The 14,697-nt window shown below is 45.0% G+C and overlaps 1 protein-coding gene and 10 non-coding genes across 13 annotated transcripts; all 11 read left to right on the top strand.

The window, feature by feature from the left end:
• The first annotated feature begins 16 nt into the window (after positions 1-16).
• On the top strand, positions 17-14,635 carry lama3 (laminin, alpha 3). Of its 3 annotated transcripts, none has more exons than XM_049717668.2 (39): positions 17-200; positions 669-734; positions 2,202-2,315; positions 2,399-2,511; positions 2,590-2,673; positions 2,758-2,864; positions 3,089-3,133; positions 3,226-3,356; positions 3,447-3,551; positions 3,666-3,777; positions 3,852-4,022; positions 4,407-4,597; positions 4,707-4,832; positions 4,908-5,059; positions 5,191-5,320; positions 5,608-5,707; positions 5,794-5,910; positions 8,355-8,525; positions 8,696-8,847; positions 9,093-9,278; positions 9,458-9,609; positions 9,869-10,031; positions 10,158-10,285; positions 10,355-10,505; positions 10,588-10,692; positions 10,761-10,894; positions 11,012-11,129; positions 11,385-11,513; positions 11,587-11,717; positions 11,793-11,903; positions 11,988-12,135; positions 12,308-12,426; positions 12,719-12,899; positions 13,146-13,289; positions 13,368-13,527; positions 13,772-13,899; positions 13,981-14,071; positions 14,300-14,413; positions 14,487-14,635. In XM_049717668.2, the coding sequence occupies exons 2-39, from the start codon at positions 732-734 to the stop codon at positions 14,633-14,635; spliced, it is 4,866 nt and encodes a 1,621-aa protein (XP_049573625.1). In that variant the 5' UTR covers positions 17-200; positions 669-731. The 3 variants fall into 3 exon arrangements, with proteins under 3 accessions (XP_049573625.1, XP_068508239.1, XP_049573616.1); XM_068652138.1 differs by having other exon boundaries at positions 491-734; XM_049717659.2 differs by lacking the exons at positions 17-200; positions 669-734 and adding an exon at positions 1,491-1,687.
• trnap-ugg (transfer RNA proline (anticodon UGG)) lies at positions 6,246-6,317 on the top strand. Its single transcript has one exon. It is a non-coding gene; the product is annotated as a tRNA-Pro (tRNA).
• trnap-agg (transfer RNA proline (anticodon AGG)) lies at positions 6,438-6,509 on the top strand. Its single transcript has one exon. It is a non-coding gene; the product is annotated as a tRNA-Pro (tRNA).
• On the top strand, positions 6,737-6,808 carry trnap-ugg (transfer RNA proline (anticodon UGG)). The gene has a single exon. It is a non-coding gene; the product is annotated as a tRNA-Pro (tRNA).
• On the top strand, positions 6,929-7,000 carry trnap-ugg (transfer RNA proline (anticodon UGG)). Its single transcript has one exon. It is a non-coding gene; the product is annotated as a tRNA-Pro (tRNA).
• trnap-cgg (transfer RNA proline (anticodon CGG)) lies at positions 7,120-7,191 on the top strand. Its single transcript has one exon. It is a non-coding gene; the product is annotated as a tRNA-Pro (tRNA).
• Positions 7,310-7,381, top strand: trnap-agg (transfer RNA proline (anticodon AGG)). Its single transcript has one exon. It is a non-coding gene; the product is annotated as a tRNA-Pro (tRNA).
• On the top strand, positions 7,496-7,567 carry trnap-agg (transfer RNA proline (anticodon AGG)). The gene has a single exon. It is a non-coding gene; the product is annotated as a tRNA-Pro (tRNA).
• trnap-agg (transfer RNA proline (anticodon AGG)) lies at positions 7,776-7,847 on the top strand. Its single transcript has one exon. It is a non-coding gene; the product is annotated as a tRNA-Pro (tRNA).
• trnap-cgg (transfer RNA proline (anticodon CGG)) lies at positions 7,966-8,037 on the top strand. Its single transcript has one exon. It is a non-coding gene; the product is annotated as a tRNA-Pro (tRNA).
• trnap-agg (transfer RNA proline (anticodon AGG)) lies at positions 8,156-8,227 on the top strand. The gene has a single exon. It is a non-coding gene; the product is annotated as a tRNA-Pro (tRNA).
• Positions 14,636-14,697: the final 62 nt, after the last annotated feature.

Below are 14,697 nucleotides of genomic sequence, written 5' to 3'. Positions count from 1 at the left end.
GCTGATACACGTACGCACATAAAGTAAAAGCCTTGCTAACCTTTTGCGCGGGCTTGTGAGCTCAAGGTCAAACTTCTAAACACAAGTTTAATCCTTGAATTATTCTGCACACATTTCGACCAAACTAGGTTAAAACGACACCGAACATTGCAATTTCTCCCCAACAAAGATGTTCCATGAAGGAAGAGGCCATTTTCAAGGTACAAATTTCAAGGATAAAACACCTGTTGTTCGTTTTTCCAGTTAGCTTCTTGTTAGAGAACGGCAAGTTGTGGAAAATACTAAAACAGAAATGTTCAAACGTTTAGAGTGGGTCAAATTGAATTCACCTTTAAAGGTTAAAGTGCATTTTAGGTTAATCCTTCAATTTCACCTGAGACGGGAGGCTAATATTCTGAACTTTTGTGAGAAGAGTAGATGCGTTTCATTGATTTTTTGGTAAGCTTGTTACAGTGTTAATGTGTACGGCTTTGCGTTTCATGCGACTCAGATGAGCTGGTCATCACCGACTGGGAGATGTGGAAGAGCAGCTATGACGTGTCCTAAAATGACACCATGAAACCACACACACGGCTCACTGTGACTGTGTATGGATGACCCTCACAAGTGGATCATCTGGGAGCAGAACAAGCGTATGATTGAGGAGAATAATCAAGATTTTCCTACAGGGAGGAGACCCGGTTCGCCGTGGCCATGAATAAGTTTGGCGAGTCGATTATGAAGACAAGTGGATGGTGAGCACTTTCGTTCTATGTATCTGAGCGAGTGCGGTGACCTTTCCCTGCCCTCTGTGAAGCTCTAAAATAAAAGGCCCCACAGACTTCTTCACCAAACATTTTGTCCAGACTCACTTCCCCGGTCCTGCCCTGTCCTTTCCTTTCCCATGTCCTCCCTCTTATTGATTAGTAGTTGCCGCATCCGTTCCAAATTGGTTGTCATTCCATGCAGAGATAAGATTTTGTAATGTTCTTGTTGTCATATATATCATAAACATTCAGCTACTGCTCTGCTGTGGTTTCATTTTCCTATTTCCAGTGTCACCTCTGTTCTCTCCGTCTGCCCCTCCAATCTCTTTCTGTTTGGCAGCACTATCAATAAACATCATAGTGTGAATAACCACAGAGGGTGCAATTGAAAATCGCTTTGCACAGCTATACTGTAAGTTAAAAAAAAAAAATGCAGAGTCAGGGACACCATTTTGTATGACAATGCTGAACAGGTAAAAAAACTAAAAAAAACATTTGGGCTATTTTTTCTTATTATATTTGGGACTGTTTAATTAAAAAAAAGCAGGGCCTTCCCCCAGCTTTTTTATTTTTATTTTTACAGTGTAATAACCACATGCACAGTGTGTTACGTGTCCAAGCAGTGTTCTAACCAAATAACTCAACAAGGTGCAACCACACCTTACTGAACCTTGAACCCCAATGAACACTCTTTCACTTTCCCTTTTCGTCTGTTTCATGCAAAAAAAAAAAAAAGCTCCAAGGTTCAACTCGATTCATCACCAGAGCAGGAACATTGTGTCCGCCATTGAATAATGCCAAAGAATATAAAAGCCTGGCTTTGGTTTTTAGTGTTTTCATTGGCATGGGTTAGTCCCTCTATTGCACATCAGATGCCACCAGGCCATAAAAGGTTCAGCGATCCATCCCCGAGCGACCAGACGGGAAGCCTCATTGCGCAGGTAATATGCATGGGCTGATTTTATTAGCTATACTTGCACGATCTGACGGCGTTTGACGAGAGAGCTGCAGCGAAAACAGTAGTCTGACTTTACAAAGATAACACCGAGCAATAATCCTGTTTGGATCAGCACCAAATTATGCACTTGCTTCCTCTTCTGCCCTTTTTTTCCAAATTCATCATTCATCACTGAGGAATAAAGCAAAATGTAAATTCATTTAAGTACTTGGAAATAAAAATATGAGATGGGAAAAAAACAAGAAAGCTCTATTTTGAAGTGCAGGCACTTTGTATTACACGGTGACATTTCTCGCTTCCGTTCTGAGCGCCGTCTATGTGGTGTGTGACAAATAGAGTTGCGAGTGAGCTTGACACAACACTTGGAACAGTGCACAGAGGTGCAATGTATCACTTTGCGCTCTGATTGCTGTGCCATGATTCATCCGAGTTGGGTCAAGATGTGTTGGAGTGTTTGTTTATTGACCCACAATCAAACTGTGTGTGTGTCCTTGTAGAAGTGCAGTTCTGGCTTCTACAGGAAGTGGAGCGGGCCCTTACGAGGTCAATGTGTACCATGCAGCTGCAACGGACTCTCCGACCAGTGTGACGAGCTCACGGGGAAATGTGTGGTTGGTAAAATATTTTTGCGTACTGTTGCCCGTTGAAAACATTTTGATGACATTTTTGTTGCCGTCATGCAAACAACTTCCAGAACTGTCAGTTCCACTCGGCAGGAGACCACTGCGAACGATGCCAAGAAGGTTACTATGGCGACGCGGCCCAAAAATCCTGCCGCGTTTGTCCGTGTCCCTTCACGTGGAACAAGTAAGTCACTTAGCCAAAGCTAAGCGTCCTGCTCTGCACCTTGTTGGTGTCTAATTCTGCTTATTTGTCTTGTCCAAGTCGAGCTTTGGCGTGCATGAACGTTGGCGCCGGGGTGGTCGAGTGTTTATGCAAACGCGGCTATGCGGGATCCAGATGTGAGAGGTTTGTCCCGCTGCGATATCATCCGCATATTCTGCCCAAAATGAAACCAGTCTTTTTTTGTTCTGCTCTTTTCCCGCCTTGAAGATGTGCGTTTGGTTACTATGGTAACCCAGAAACGCACGGTGGCAGCTGCAAGCCATGCAAGTGCGACACAGACGGCGATGGGAACATTTGTCATTCCCTGACTGGAGGTAAACATTTTTTGGGGATGAGAAATTAGTGCAAAGACTTCCAGTTTTGTCATTAAATACAGTAAACACAGTATTAGAGAAGGCAAGATTATTCTACTACTATTGTAACTACTATATATAGTATTTTAAATGAATTACAATATAAAAATAATTGATAATTATAATTGAAACAATTATCATTATTTTAAATCTATTCTTTTTTTAATGATTTACTTTTCTCATAGAATACATTTCACCTGGTAACAACAGTTGTGAGGATCAGTTCCACGGTGAGCTTCTTCCAATCTCCTCCCTAAGCACTAAGCTTTACCAGTGGACCACTTTTGTAGTAATGAAGCCTCTCCTTGTGATTCCGTGTCAGCCTTGAAGTGCTGCACCGAAGCTTTGCTTCCTCACTTGAGGGCCAACGAGGGCGACTTGCGTGGGCTGGCTCGCATCTCTGCTCCTGTTTTAACACTGATCCATCCTCAGGCGATCGTCTCCGACGTGGAGGTACCGCCGTGACCTAGACACTCCTGGAAATTCAGAGACTACAGTGACCTCAATAGCCTTCTCTTTTATTGCTTTTTTTTCCCCCTTCAGAGTGTAGTAAAGAGTTACAGAGGTGCCAGGAGATATCTGGAGATTGAGCAGCTGGAAGAAGATGTGAACGTGATTAGAAAGGATCTGAATCATCTTAGAAACAAGGTAGACCTCCTGAAGCCCGCAGTCGAAGGGATCAGTGTGAACATAAATAGTTTTATAAATAACATACATACTCATCATTAAAATATCGGTGAAAAAAATCTGTTGTTTGTGTAGGTCCTTCAACTGTCCTCTCGAGTGAATGAGGGCCTTCACAGTCGCAAAGGGTCAAAGAGAAGGGCTAAAATTTTACTCGGCCATGCTGAGTCCATCATGGCGTCATTCCCAGGTAAGCAATTAAACACAACATCACGTCATTGCACCGATGGCTCCTCGTGTTCGTGTGCTTTTGTTGTTTGTCAGATTTAATAAAGCGGCCGAGCCGGGCGGCAGATGCCATCAGGCTGGGCGGAAGCGACAAGGCGACCGTGATGGAGGAGACTCGCCGGCTCGTGGAGGAAATGAGCCGCATGGTCTGCGGAGAGGCGACGACCGAGGGCTCAACCCGCGGCCAGAGGGAGATGGCGAAAAAATGTGATGTAGACCAAGCAATATTTACATGCGAATAATAAGGGCGTGGAAGTACAGAATACAAAACTCAGCTACGTGACATTTTTTATAGCTGATGTGTAGCAATTATTTGAACTGGATGAATTGATAAATGAGGATGACAGATTTTATCTTCAGCTTTTTCATCCATCTTGAGTCAGACAACGTTTTGCTAGTTAGTGTAAATATAAAACAATATATAAAGGAATGAGGAAAAAAATAAAAGGAATTTGAATGTAAAAACAAAATAATAGTAAACAATTTCTAAAAGCCCCCACCCAGAAAGAAATGAACGCCCCACAACTCTGACATTCAAACTAATGCTACTTCATTACTAATAGAATACATTTTCTCTCATGTCCTTCTCAGTGCTGGATGGGATAACTAAGATGGCCGCCATGAGACCCAATCAGCAGACTCTGAACCAGACTGCCAATTCTCTGCTGGCATCACATGCTCTTCTGGGGCACATGACTGGCCTTGTGTCAGGTGCAAAGTTCGCAGTTAGAAGTGCGAGACGTGTTAATTTGAAGAGTGCCTTTACTCTGCGACATGTGCTGGTAAGTCAGCTTGCTAGCATATTGGCCTAAATAGCACGCTAGTTGAAATTGAAATGACATAGCATGCATCGTTTCATTCCACCAAATACCTGACATCTTGAATTTTTAGACTCGGCGGCATGGCCAAGGTCCAACCACAACACAAACACGTTCAATCCGTGCATTGAATGAAAGAACAAGAAGAAATCAGTTACAGAACATCTCCGACATCTTAAAGCTGCTGGACGTCAAACACGTGAGCGCAGGTCTTCTGCTCGGAAAATTTCCTTTGCTTCGGTTTGACGCCGTTTTATCGTCTTTGCCCCGGCAGACTTTCGAGGAGAACGCGGCTCGGTTGGATGGCGCCGAGCGACTGCTGCGAAATAGGATGAATAACATCTACCGTGTGGTCAGAACGGAGATCATCGGCAAGGCTGAGGAGCATGCGGGGGAGCTCGGCAGACTGGCCACAGACATGCAAAAGTTGGTGTACACTTCATTTTTTAAATAACACACACATTCATATCGGGATACGTATCAAATCGTCTTTTATCTGAGAGATGAACGATTCGATTTCTTCAAGCGACTGACCACTGTGCCGAATGTCACGACAGAATGCTTCCCACGGCCGACGGCACAAAGCGGTCCAGTGAGCCCAACAGGTTGAAGAGCATCACAACTCACACGGAGGAGGCAGCAATGGCTGCGGTTCAGGCCGACAAGGCTGCTGACAAAGCCTTAAAGGTGAATTAAGTGCCGGCGGGGTTAGTTGCGCCACTGACAACCAAAGTGGGTGAACTCCATTTCTGTCATTTTGGTTGAGAGCACGTTTTTTTATGGATGACTGGTTTAGTGCAACAGTGGTCTAAATCCCCAAATCTGTCAAATCTATCTAATGGATTGTGCCAACTATTTTCAAATTCACCTTTTCTGTTTTCACTTCATAATGACAAAAATGGAGTTCGCCCTTTCTTGTTCGCGGTGGCTCAGTTCATGAAAAAATGTTTAACATTGTTCTTTGACTAAATTAGGATATGGCACAGGATGGTCTGCTCTTGACATCTGAGTCCATGAGAGAGTATTTCACGAGCGTGTGGACTACAGCCAATCACACCCAGAATGACTTCATAAGTGTGTAACCACGAAAAAAAAAAAAGAAATGTGAAGATCTATTTAAAATGTGGAGGTGACGCATGATGACATCTTTTGTCCAACAGCGCTCTCAGAGTCACTGAACGCATGCAAAGATGGCATGAAAAGGCAGCAAGACAAAAGAAAATCTCTGCAATTTGACATCTCCAGAGTGAGCCATGAAATCAAAAGCCTCAAAAGAGGTCAGTGGTTTAGTGTGTGACGTTAAAATTTGACGATACAGTTGGAATTTAGCACACTCTTAAAACCGTCATCAACATGTCACAATTATAGAAACCACAAAAATGCAATTGTAACTAAAGTAAGTCGAATTTGAATACATTTAAAAAATTGATTTTCTGAAATAGACTCTGAAATCATTATCAACATGGCGTGTTGGTCTAGTCATGAGTCTCGCTTCAGGTGAGAGGTCCTGGATTCAAGTCCTGGACGACCCCTTTTCTAATAGCTATTTAGCGTGTCCATTGGCACATGATGGCCCATGTAACAACTAATGAGGCTTCACATTCCAGTATGTGGCTCGTTGGTCTAGGCGTATGATTCTCGCTTTGGGTGCGAGAGGTCCCGGGTTCAAATCCCGGACGAGCCCTTGTTTGTTGGGCGTCTTTCCCATTTACTCGAGCCATTTTCCAACCTTGGGCCTTGGCTACTCTTTACATTGTCCCATGAGTACCCATGTGACAGCTAATAATTTAACTTCTTTAAACATGGCTCGTTGGTCTAGGGGTATGATTCTCGCTTAGGGTGCGAGAGGTCCCGGGTTCAAATCCCGGACGAGCCCTTGTTTATTGGGCGTCTTCCCCATTTACTCGAGCCATTGTCCAACCATGGTCTATTGTAGCCCATGCAACAAGTGTTGGGACTTCTTAGGTCTCTGTGGTGTGTTGGTCTAGTCATATGATTCTCACTTCAAGTCCTGGATGACCTCTTTTCTAATAGCTATTTAGCTTGTCCAATGGCACATGACGGCCCATGTGACAACTAATGAGGCTTTACATACCAGTATGTGGCTCGTTGGTCTAGGCGTATGATTCTCGCTTTGGGTGCGAGAGGTCCCGGGTTCAAATCCCGGACGAGCCCTTGTTTATTGGGCGTCTTTCCCATTTACTCGAGCCATTGTCCAACCTTGGGCCTTGATTTCACTTTACATTGTCCCATGAGAACCCATGTGACAAGTAATAATTTAACTATTTCAAACATGGCTCGTTGGTCTAGGCGTATGATTCTCGCTTTGGGTGCGAGAGGTCCCGGGTTCAAATCCCGGACGAGCCCTTGTTTGTTGGGCGTCTTTCCCATTTACTCGAGCCATTTTCCAACGTTGGGCCTTGGCTTTCTTTACATTGTCCCATGAGTACCCATGTGACAACTAATAATTTAACCTCTTTGAACATGGCTCGTTGGTCTAGGCGTATGATTCTCGCTTCGGGTGCGAGAGGTCCCGGGTTCAAATCCCGGACGAGCCCTTATTTATTGGGCGTCTTCCCCATTTACTCGAATCATTGTCCAACCATGGGCCTTGGCTTTTGTACATTGTCCCATAATGGCCCATGTGACCGCTAATAATTTAACAAAAGAGTACATGGCTCGTTGGTCTAGGGGTATGATTCTCGCTTAGGGTGCGAGAGGTCCCGGGTTCAAGTCCCGGACGAGCCCTCATTTAATGGGCGTCTTTCCCACTTACTCGAGCTGTTGTCTGGCCTTGGCTTTTCTTAACATTGCCCCATTAGGACCCATGTGACAACTAATAATTTAACTGTTTCTGTACATGGCTCGTTGGTCTAGGCGTATGATTCTCGCTTAGGGTGCGAGAGGTCCCGGGTTCAAATCCCGGACGAGCCCTTGTTTGTTGGGTGTCTTCCCCATTTACTTGAGCCATTGTCCAACCATGGGCCTTGGCGTGTTGGTTAGTCGTATGAGTCTCACTTCAGGTGTGAGAGGTCCCGGGTTCAAGTCCTAGAGGCCCACTTTTCTAATGGCTATTTAGCTTTTGTCCATTAGCACATGATGGCCCATGTGACAACTAATGAGACTTCACATTTCAGCATGTGGCTCGTTGGTCTAGTCGTATGATTCTCGCTTAGGGTGCGAGAGGTCCCGGGTTCAAATCCCGGACGAGCCCTTGTTTTTTGGGCGTCTTTCCCATTTACTCGAGCCATTTTCCACTCTTGGGCCTTGGCTTCTTTACATTGTCCCATGAGTACCCATGTGACAACTAATAATTTAACTTCTTTGAACATGGCTCGTTGGTCTAGGCGTATGATTCTTGCTTCGGGTGCGAGAGGTCCCGGGTTCAAATCCCGGACGAGCCCTTATTTACTGGGCGTCTTCCCCATTTACTCGAATCATTGTCCAACCACGGGCCTTGACTTTTGTACATTGTCCTATAATGACCCATGTGACCGCTAATAATTTAACAAAAGGGTACATGGCTCGTTGGTCTAGGCGTATGATTCTCGCTTAGGGTGCGAGAGGTCCCGGGTTCAAATCCCGGACGAGCTCTTGTTTGTTGGGATTTTCCCCATTTACTCGAATCATTGTCCAATACTGTGTGTTTTAGAATTAATGATATACTTTTTAAGAAGATTAGTAGGAATGTCACATCATAAAATGTCTTTTTGTATTTCAGACGACATGAATGTGATGATCCAATCTGCCAAAAGAGAAACCTCTGTTACTAATGACACTGCCACTCATGTCACTAACAGACTGATGAATATGGGAGAGGAAATGGCCAGATTGACTTTGAACAACAGCGCTTTGGCTTTCAATAACATTTTAAATCACGTACAACATTCTGGTAAGTACTTCATTTAAAAAAAAAAAAAAAAAAAAAAAAAGCCCTTCCTGAAGCACTCACCCAAAAAATTGTTATTGCAGTAATACAGCTAGTATCATTGTAGTTATATTTTGTATAGTTCACTTTATTTTATTTATTTTTGTGGGTCCATTTGGAACTGTAATTCTCAGTGAGGAGGTTGAAGTGGGTGCTCCCGGTAATGACAGACAAGCTGGTCCAAATGGAGGCCCTGGCAAACACGTCACCAGCTCGAGGCAACATGACAGAAAACATTAGCATGATCAAAGACCTGGTCCAGGAGACGAGGAGCTATCTTGACAGGGTGACGTATTCCAATATTTATTTATTTTGGTCTTTCGGGGACAATTAGCGATTATGTATGTCTCCTATTGAGTGAAGATTTTTGTTACCATGACAACACGTAGGCAGAACTCCAGAGTATTTACTACCACTAAAAAAAAAAAGCAGTAAAAGGCGAGATTGTATTTTCAATCGTGGAGGCAGCACTTCAGTACCAAAACGCCTCATGAGAAAAAAATGATTGTTGCGTCTTCATCATTTTTGCAGATCTCGCTCGCCACCGCGTTCAGAGGGAAAGGTCACATTGAGCTTCGTCCCCCGAGCAACACCGAAGACCTGAAAGCCTTCACGGCCCTCAGCCTCCTTCTCAGTGTGGAAAAAAAGCCAGCGGAGAGCAGTAGAGACCAACAACGAGACGACGACATGTTTGTTTTGTACCTCGGCCACGAGGATGTGAGTAACCTGCCTGGACACAAATATTTTGTTACTCCCCACAGACAAATTTTCCGGCACTTCTTTATCTGCCCGCTTTTTATTTTTACTACCTCCAATTAAAAACAGCTATTGTATATGAACTTTCTGTCACCTGTGAATATGGAGCAAAACTAATATGCAATCTCGTCTGGTCTCAGTCATCCGGCGACTTCATAGGGATGGCCATCAGGCACGGCGTGCTGATTTGCATCTACAAGCTAGGCGGCCACGTCCATGAGGTGGAGGCCGGTCCTATAACTACATTCACTGGCGTGAATCCCTCCGCTTTGGACCACGTTGTTTTCCACAGGTTTGTATGTGTTTAGAAAATGACATTGGACCTGTCCCAGTTTCTGGCGGGAACCAGTTTGTGTGTGTGTTTACTGCCTCATCTTCTTGCGTTTTTTTTTTTACATAGCAATGTATAAGGGAACATCAATTATTCATGTTTTTTTTGCTATTTGCGGTCAGGCATCTATCCACCATGAAGGGAGATAAGTTTAGCCGGGGGTTCATATTTTTGAATAATTTATATTTTCTTGTTTTTTTTGGGGGGGGGGGTTCCTCAGAATTTACCACGACGCCGAAGTCAACATTACAGCGAACTTCACTTCAGAGTGGCCCCTCCCGTTCACCCCCAAACGTCACCTTCCGAACACCGCGAGTGGCATCCTTGACCTGGATCCACAACGCACGGTTTTCTACGTGGGCGGCTACCCTCAACATTTCAGTGTAAATGCATTAAAAAAAAAAAAAAAATCATTAAACCTTGATGTCATGTATAATCATAAAAATGAATTTAGGTGACTTTTTGGCATACCACCAGAGGGCGCTGACTTTTTCATATCTCCTTTTCAGCCTCCCAAGGAGCTGCGCTATCCAAACTACCGAGGCTACGTGAAACTACTCCACATCAACGACAAACCACTTTGCCTTTACAACTTCAAGCGCGCCGTCAACATGGAGCCCGGTGTGCACGCTTTAATGTAAGCGCCCAAAACAAAGCCTTCAAATTTTCAAACGAGTGAAATCAAAAGACACCACTCGTCAAGCAGGTTACCCGGATCCGAGGTGTCCCATTACTACCAGGGAAGCGGCTACCGCGAGGTCTTGGTGAAGGAGCCGTACAAGATGAGGAAGCGCATCTTTAAATTGCGCGTAAAGAGCTGGGAGAGCGATGCCTTGTTGTTCTACATCGGCACCGAAGTAAGGCTCAGGGAAGAAAAAAATATTTCGCTACAGTGGATTCGATTGTGTGAAATTTTTCCGACTTTTGCCGCTTGTGCAGGAGTCGTTTTGGTGCGTGCTGGTGGAACAAGGCAACCTGATGATTCAAGGTCAACAGGAGGAGATAAAGTGGCAACCTTGGAGGCTTGACTCAGTGTCTCTTTTTGTAAGTTCAACAAAGAAAGAAAAGAACATTTATTGTGTATCCGAATGTCATCATCTGTGTTTTCCCAGAACAAACACTTCACCATCACCATTGATGACATGTTCACGGTCAGCTACGAAGATCAATTCTTCTCCGTCAAGCATGTTCACATTCCTATTCAAAGCTTTTATATAGGAGGGGTGCCGCAGCACATTAGAACCAGGTAAAAAAAAAAAAAAAGAAGAAGAAAATAACACTCTCAGCCAAAAGATTAGATCAACAATACCGATTGCTTTCCAAATCACATGATTCCAAATCCATGCTGCCTTTTTGACCTCAGACACGATATCGTCGCTCCGCCGCTGAAAGGCTGCGTGGATCTCGTGAGCGCCGATGGCCAAATTGTGGAGTACAACACGACAATAGGCGTCAGTGATGCGTGTCCCTTCGGACTGCCGGTAAACACGCCGCTATTGTTTCTGCACAATTGACTAAGCGTCATCGCCAAGATTCCCAACACTCATCCTCCGCTGGCAACTTGAGGAACATTCCATGTCATACCAATGCGGTGCAAAGTGGAGACTGTGAAGTACCTGTATTTACTAAAAAGACAAATTTCAAACCACATGGGATAAAAAAAAAAAAAAAGCATGCGAGACAAACAAAAATAAATAATGACTCCATACGCCATTTTTGTTTTGTCTTCGATGCAGGGTGTTCGCACAGCCACTTTGCGTTCGCCTCTTTCGGGTGATAGGCTTCTTGCACCAGACCAACTGCGTTTGGCTTTGGGATTCAGGAGCATGCACAAAAACGGCGGCATTCTCAGGAGCAGCACTCAGGTAGAACCCTTGAAAAAAAAAAAGATATAACCGTCCAGATGATTCCATGAGTATTTTTCTGTGTATTCCGCAGAGCACCTTCTTAAGTCACATTTCGTTGGCCGACGGCTTCCTGCAATTTCGCCTCGGTCATCACTGTCTGACGTCATCGCAAAGATACAACGACGGGAGATGGCACTACCTGTGCACGGCGCATACGCCGAGGTACCGCTTGCCATTTTCTACCGACAAGTACCCCACAGATTTTTAACAACATGACTAATGACGCCATGTCGTCAGGCTTGAAGTCCAAGTTGACAACGTGGACATCAATCTTAACGTATCAGTAGAGGAAGCAGAGGTGAAGCAAGAAGAAGAATTCAGAGTCTGCATTGCTGACCTTTACTCCAGGTTTGGACTCTTCATTATTAATTTCTCGCTCAAAATGGGGTGTCGTGTCTTTCCGTCGCAATTACAATCCATAACTCAACGCAGGTCGGCAGCGCAGAGCTTCACGCCGGTGGATCTGAATTCTCCGCCGCCGACGGCAGGTGTCACCCCGGGTCAATGCCGTCTCGGCTCGCTCACGCCAACACCACAACTCCCCACAGATGTGAACAGACAGTTGGAGAAGCTCCGAAAAGTAAGTGCTTTCATTTTAATTCACTTATAAAGGGAGGTCACACCATTAGTGGGAAAAGGTTCTACATTCATTTTTTTTTTTTTTTTTGGCTTCAGCATTTCATACACAATTCTCAGAGCTAATTACAGTTTCCATCTTGGTTTTTACGCTCGCCACTCGTGTGTCACGTCAGACTGGAGACCAAACAGACGGCGAGTGCGGACGTCAGCGGCCGCCCCGCCGCGGCTACCAGCTCTCACAGGGAGACAGCTGGCTGGCGTACAAGCTGTCCCAGCAGGACCTTAATTACAGGTGGTGTCACATTCCAAAGTAATCCTCTCGGGTCCTTCCTGAGGACAGGAACCGTGTGCCGGTGTGATCATCAAGCCAGACAGATGCTGACAGGCTGGCTCACCTTGACCTTACACGCTGTACAATTTCCTCGCACAATTTTGAAGAATATAATTTTCCAGCGCAAAATATGACCTCCAGATATTTTCAAAATGTATCAAATGTCTGTCTGGCTATTTTAATCACAGTGAAAAAATAGTTCGTATTTAATCCAAGGGGTAAAATCAGATTGTTCTTCTCGTTATCTACTCAGGCCTCACTTCTCCCTGGACGTTAAGACCAAATCCTCTAAGGGTCTCATCCTTTATGTCGAGGGCACGGGGCCGGTGCCCCTGCTAGCTCTGTACGTGACAAACGGCAAGATTAAGATGTCACTTGGGCCGAGCAGAGTCATCCACCACAAGCTGAAGACAAACGACGGACACTGGCACAGAGTAAATGGACTGCAAAGTCTGCTCAAGCAATCACCACCCCGAGCTATGTTTGTCATTGCTACGGCTAACTTAGAGCGCGTGGTCCATTTTTGTAACAACCTTTAAAAGGACGATCCATTTTTCACCCTAAATTGGACCAGGGATGTCAATATTTTGTATTACTTTTTTTCTTTCTTTCATCTCGCTAATAGCATTATGGCTGTGAGTTAGCTCAATGATGCCTTTGTTGACGCTTCTTTTTGGCAGGTGGATTGCAGTGTGGAGAAGAACACGTTTCATCTTCTGGTCGATGGGATCCGCGTGATCGACGGCAATTTGCCCAATGAGGAAGGCTCCTTCTTAAACTTCCACAGTTTTGTCTACCTGGGGGGCCACCCAGGGGTCACTAAAGTCAGTGTCAAGCTTTATTGTTATATATTTTGATGTGTCCATGCGCTTTTATTACATGTGGCTTATGCTCTCACACAGGGACGCCAAATCCTCTTGAAGAGCATCTCGGGATGCGTGCGGGACTTCCGAATGAACGATTACCCGGTGGGCAAACCCGAAGCTGCCCGCGGAGTGTCGCCCTGCTTGGACGGGCTCACGGAGAGCGGGGCCTACTTTGGCGGCGGTCACGTCATCTTAGGTTTGATGCCCTAACAACATGTTTCTTCAGAGCACCATTTGATTTTCAAAACTTGATGGTTTATTTTAAGTTGGTTCAATTTGGTTTGCGTCAACGCACTTTTGTTTGTCCATGGAAAATTGTTGATAGGTCGGATCAAAGAATGAAACGGGGAAGGTGGCCCGAGGGTTTTAGTTTGGCCACCCCTGCCCTAAATTATTTTCCTGACAAACAACCGCATTAAGGTATTTGTTCTCCTTTCCAGACGATCCCTTTGCAGTGGGCGCTCACTTTGCGTTGACCTTCGAGCTGCGCCCCCATCGCGTGACCGGCCTTCTCTTCCATGCGCAGGCCCACGGAAGCAGCTTCGACGTGTTCTTAATTAACAACACGGTGACCTTTCCCTCTTGGACGCCGTCCCGTTTAATTAGGGAAAGGGGTGGGGGCCACTTGAGTGACTTTGTGATCTTGCAGGTGGGCGTCACTGTGAATGATGGCGGTGGCAGTGTCAGCGCCGCGCTGACTCCACAAAACCTCTGCGATGGAGAGTTTCATGTGATTAAAGGTATGATTAGCTCGTGATTGGAAAAGTTCTGTTTTCAGGAGATGGTCCATTTTGTCTTCTTGACTTACAAGTGCCCCCAAATTTGGAGATTGTGAACTTATGTCTGCTAGCTTAATGCTAACACATGATGCAAAAGTCACAATAGCTATTAATCTTTCAACAACGGACATTTTTAATAGAATTGAATTCTTGGTGGGCTCGTTTCATCCATGTTACACTGTTGCTTAGTTTCCACAGGACCAAAACGCCTGACGCTAACAGTGGACGTCATTTCTGAAAAGAAGGCTGGCTCCTTCGCAGCCTTCCTTTCCTCCATGAAACGGGCATTACTTCACATTGGAGGTAAGAAATCACATCATAGCTTTCAAAAATACCAAAGGTGAGTGGTGCTTTTTTTTTTTTTTTTTTTTTACAGGGGTCACAGATTCAAGTGTTGCCCCCGTGACATCGCCGTACATGGGCTGCTTGAGAAACGTAATTATAAATGGCAGACGCATTGCATTTGAGACACAGGCGGTGACGGTGCTCGGCCCCGTGGATGTCAAAGCGTGCCCCGCACTCTGAGAAGGAGGGTGTGGCGTCACTGTCTTGTCAACTGTCACAATATGTTGGTAAAGCAAAGAGAA

This window comes from Syngnathus scovelli, chromosome 10 (genome assembly GCF_024217435.2).
Source record: "Syngnathus scovelli strain Florida chromosome 10, RoL_Ssco_1.2, whole genome shotgun sequence".
Classification (NCBI taxonomy): domain Eukaryota; kingdom Metazoa; phylum Chordata; class Actinopteri; order Syngnathiformes; family Syngnathidae; genus Syngnathus; species Syngnathus scovelli.
The sequence above is the reverse complement of the archived record's forward strand: the minus strand, read 5'-3'. Positions and strand labels throughout refer to the sequence as shown.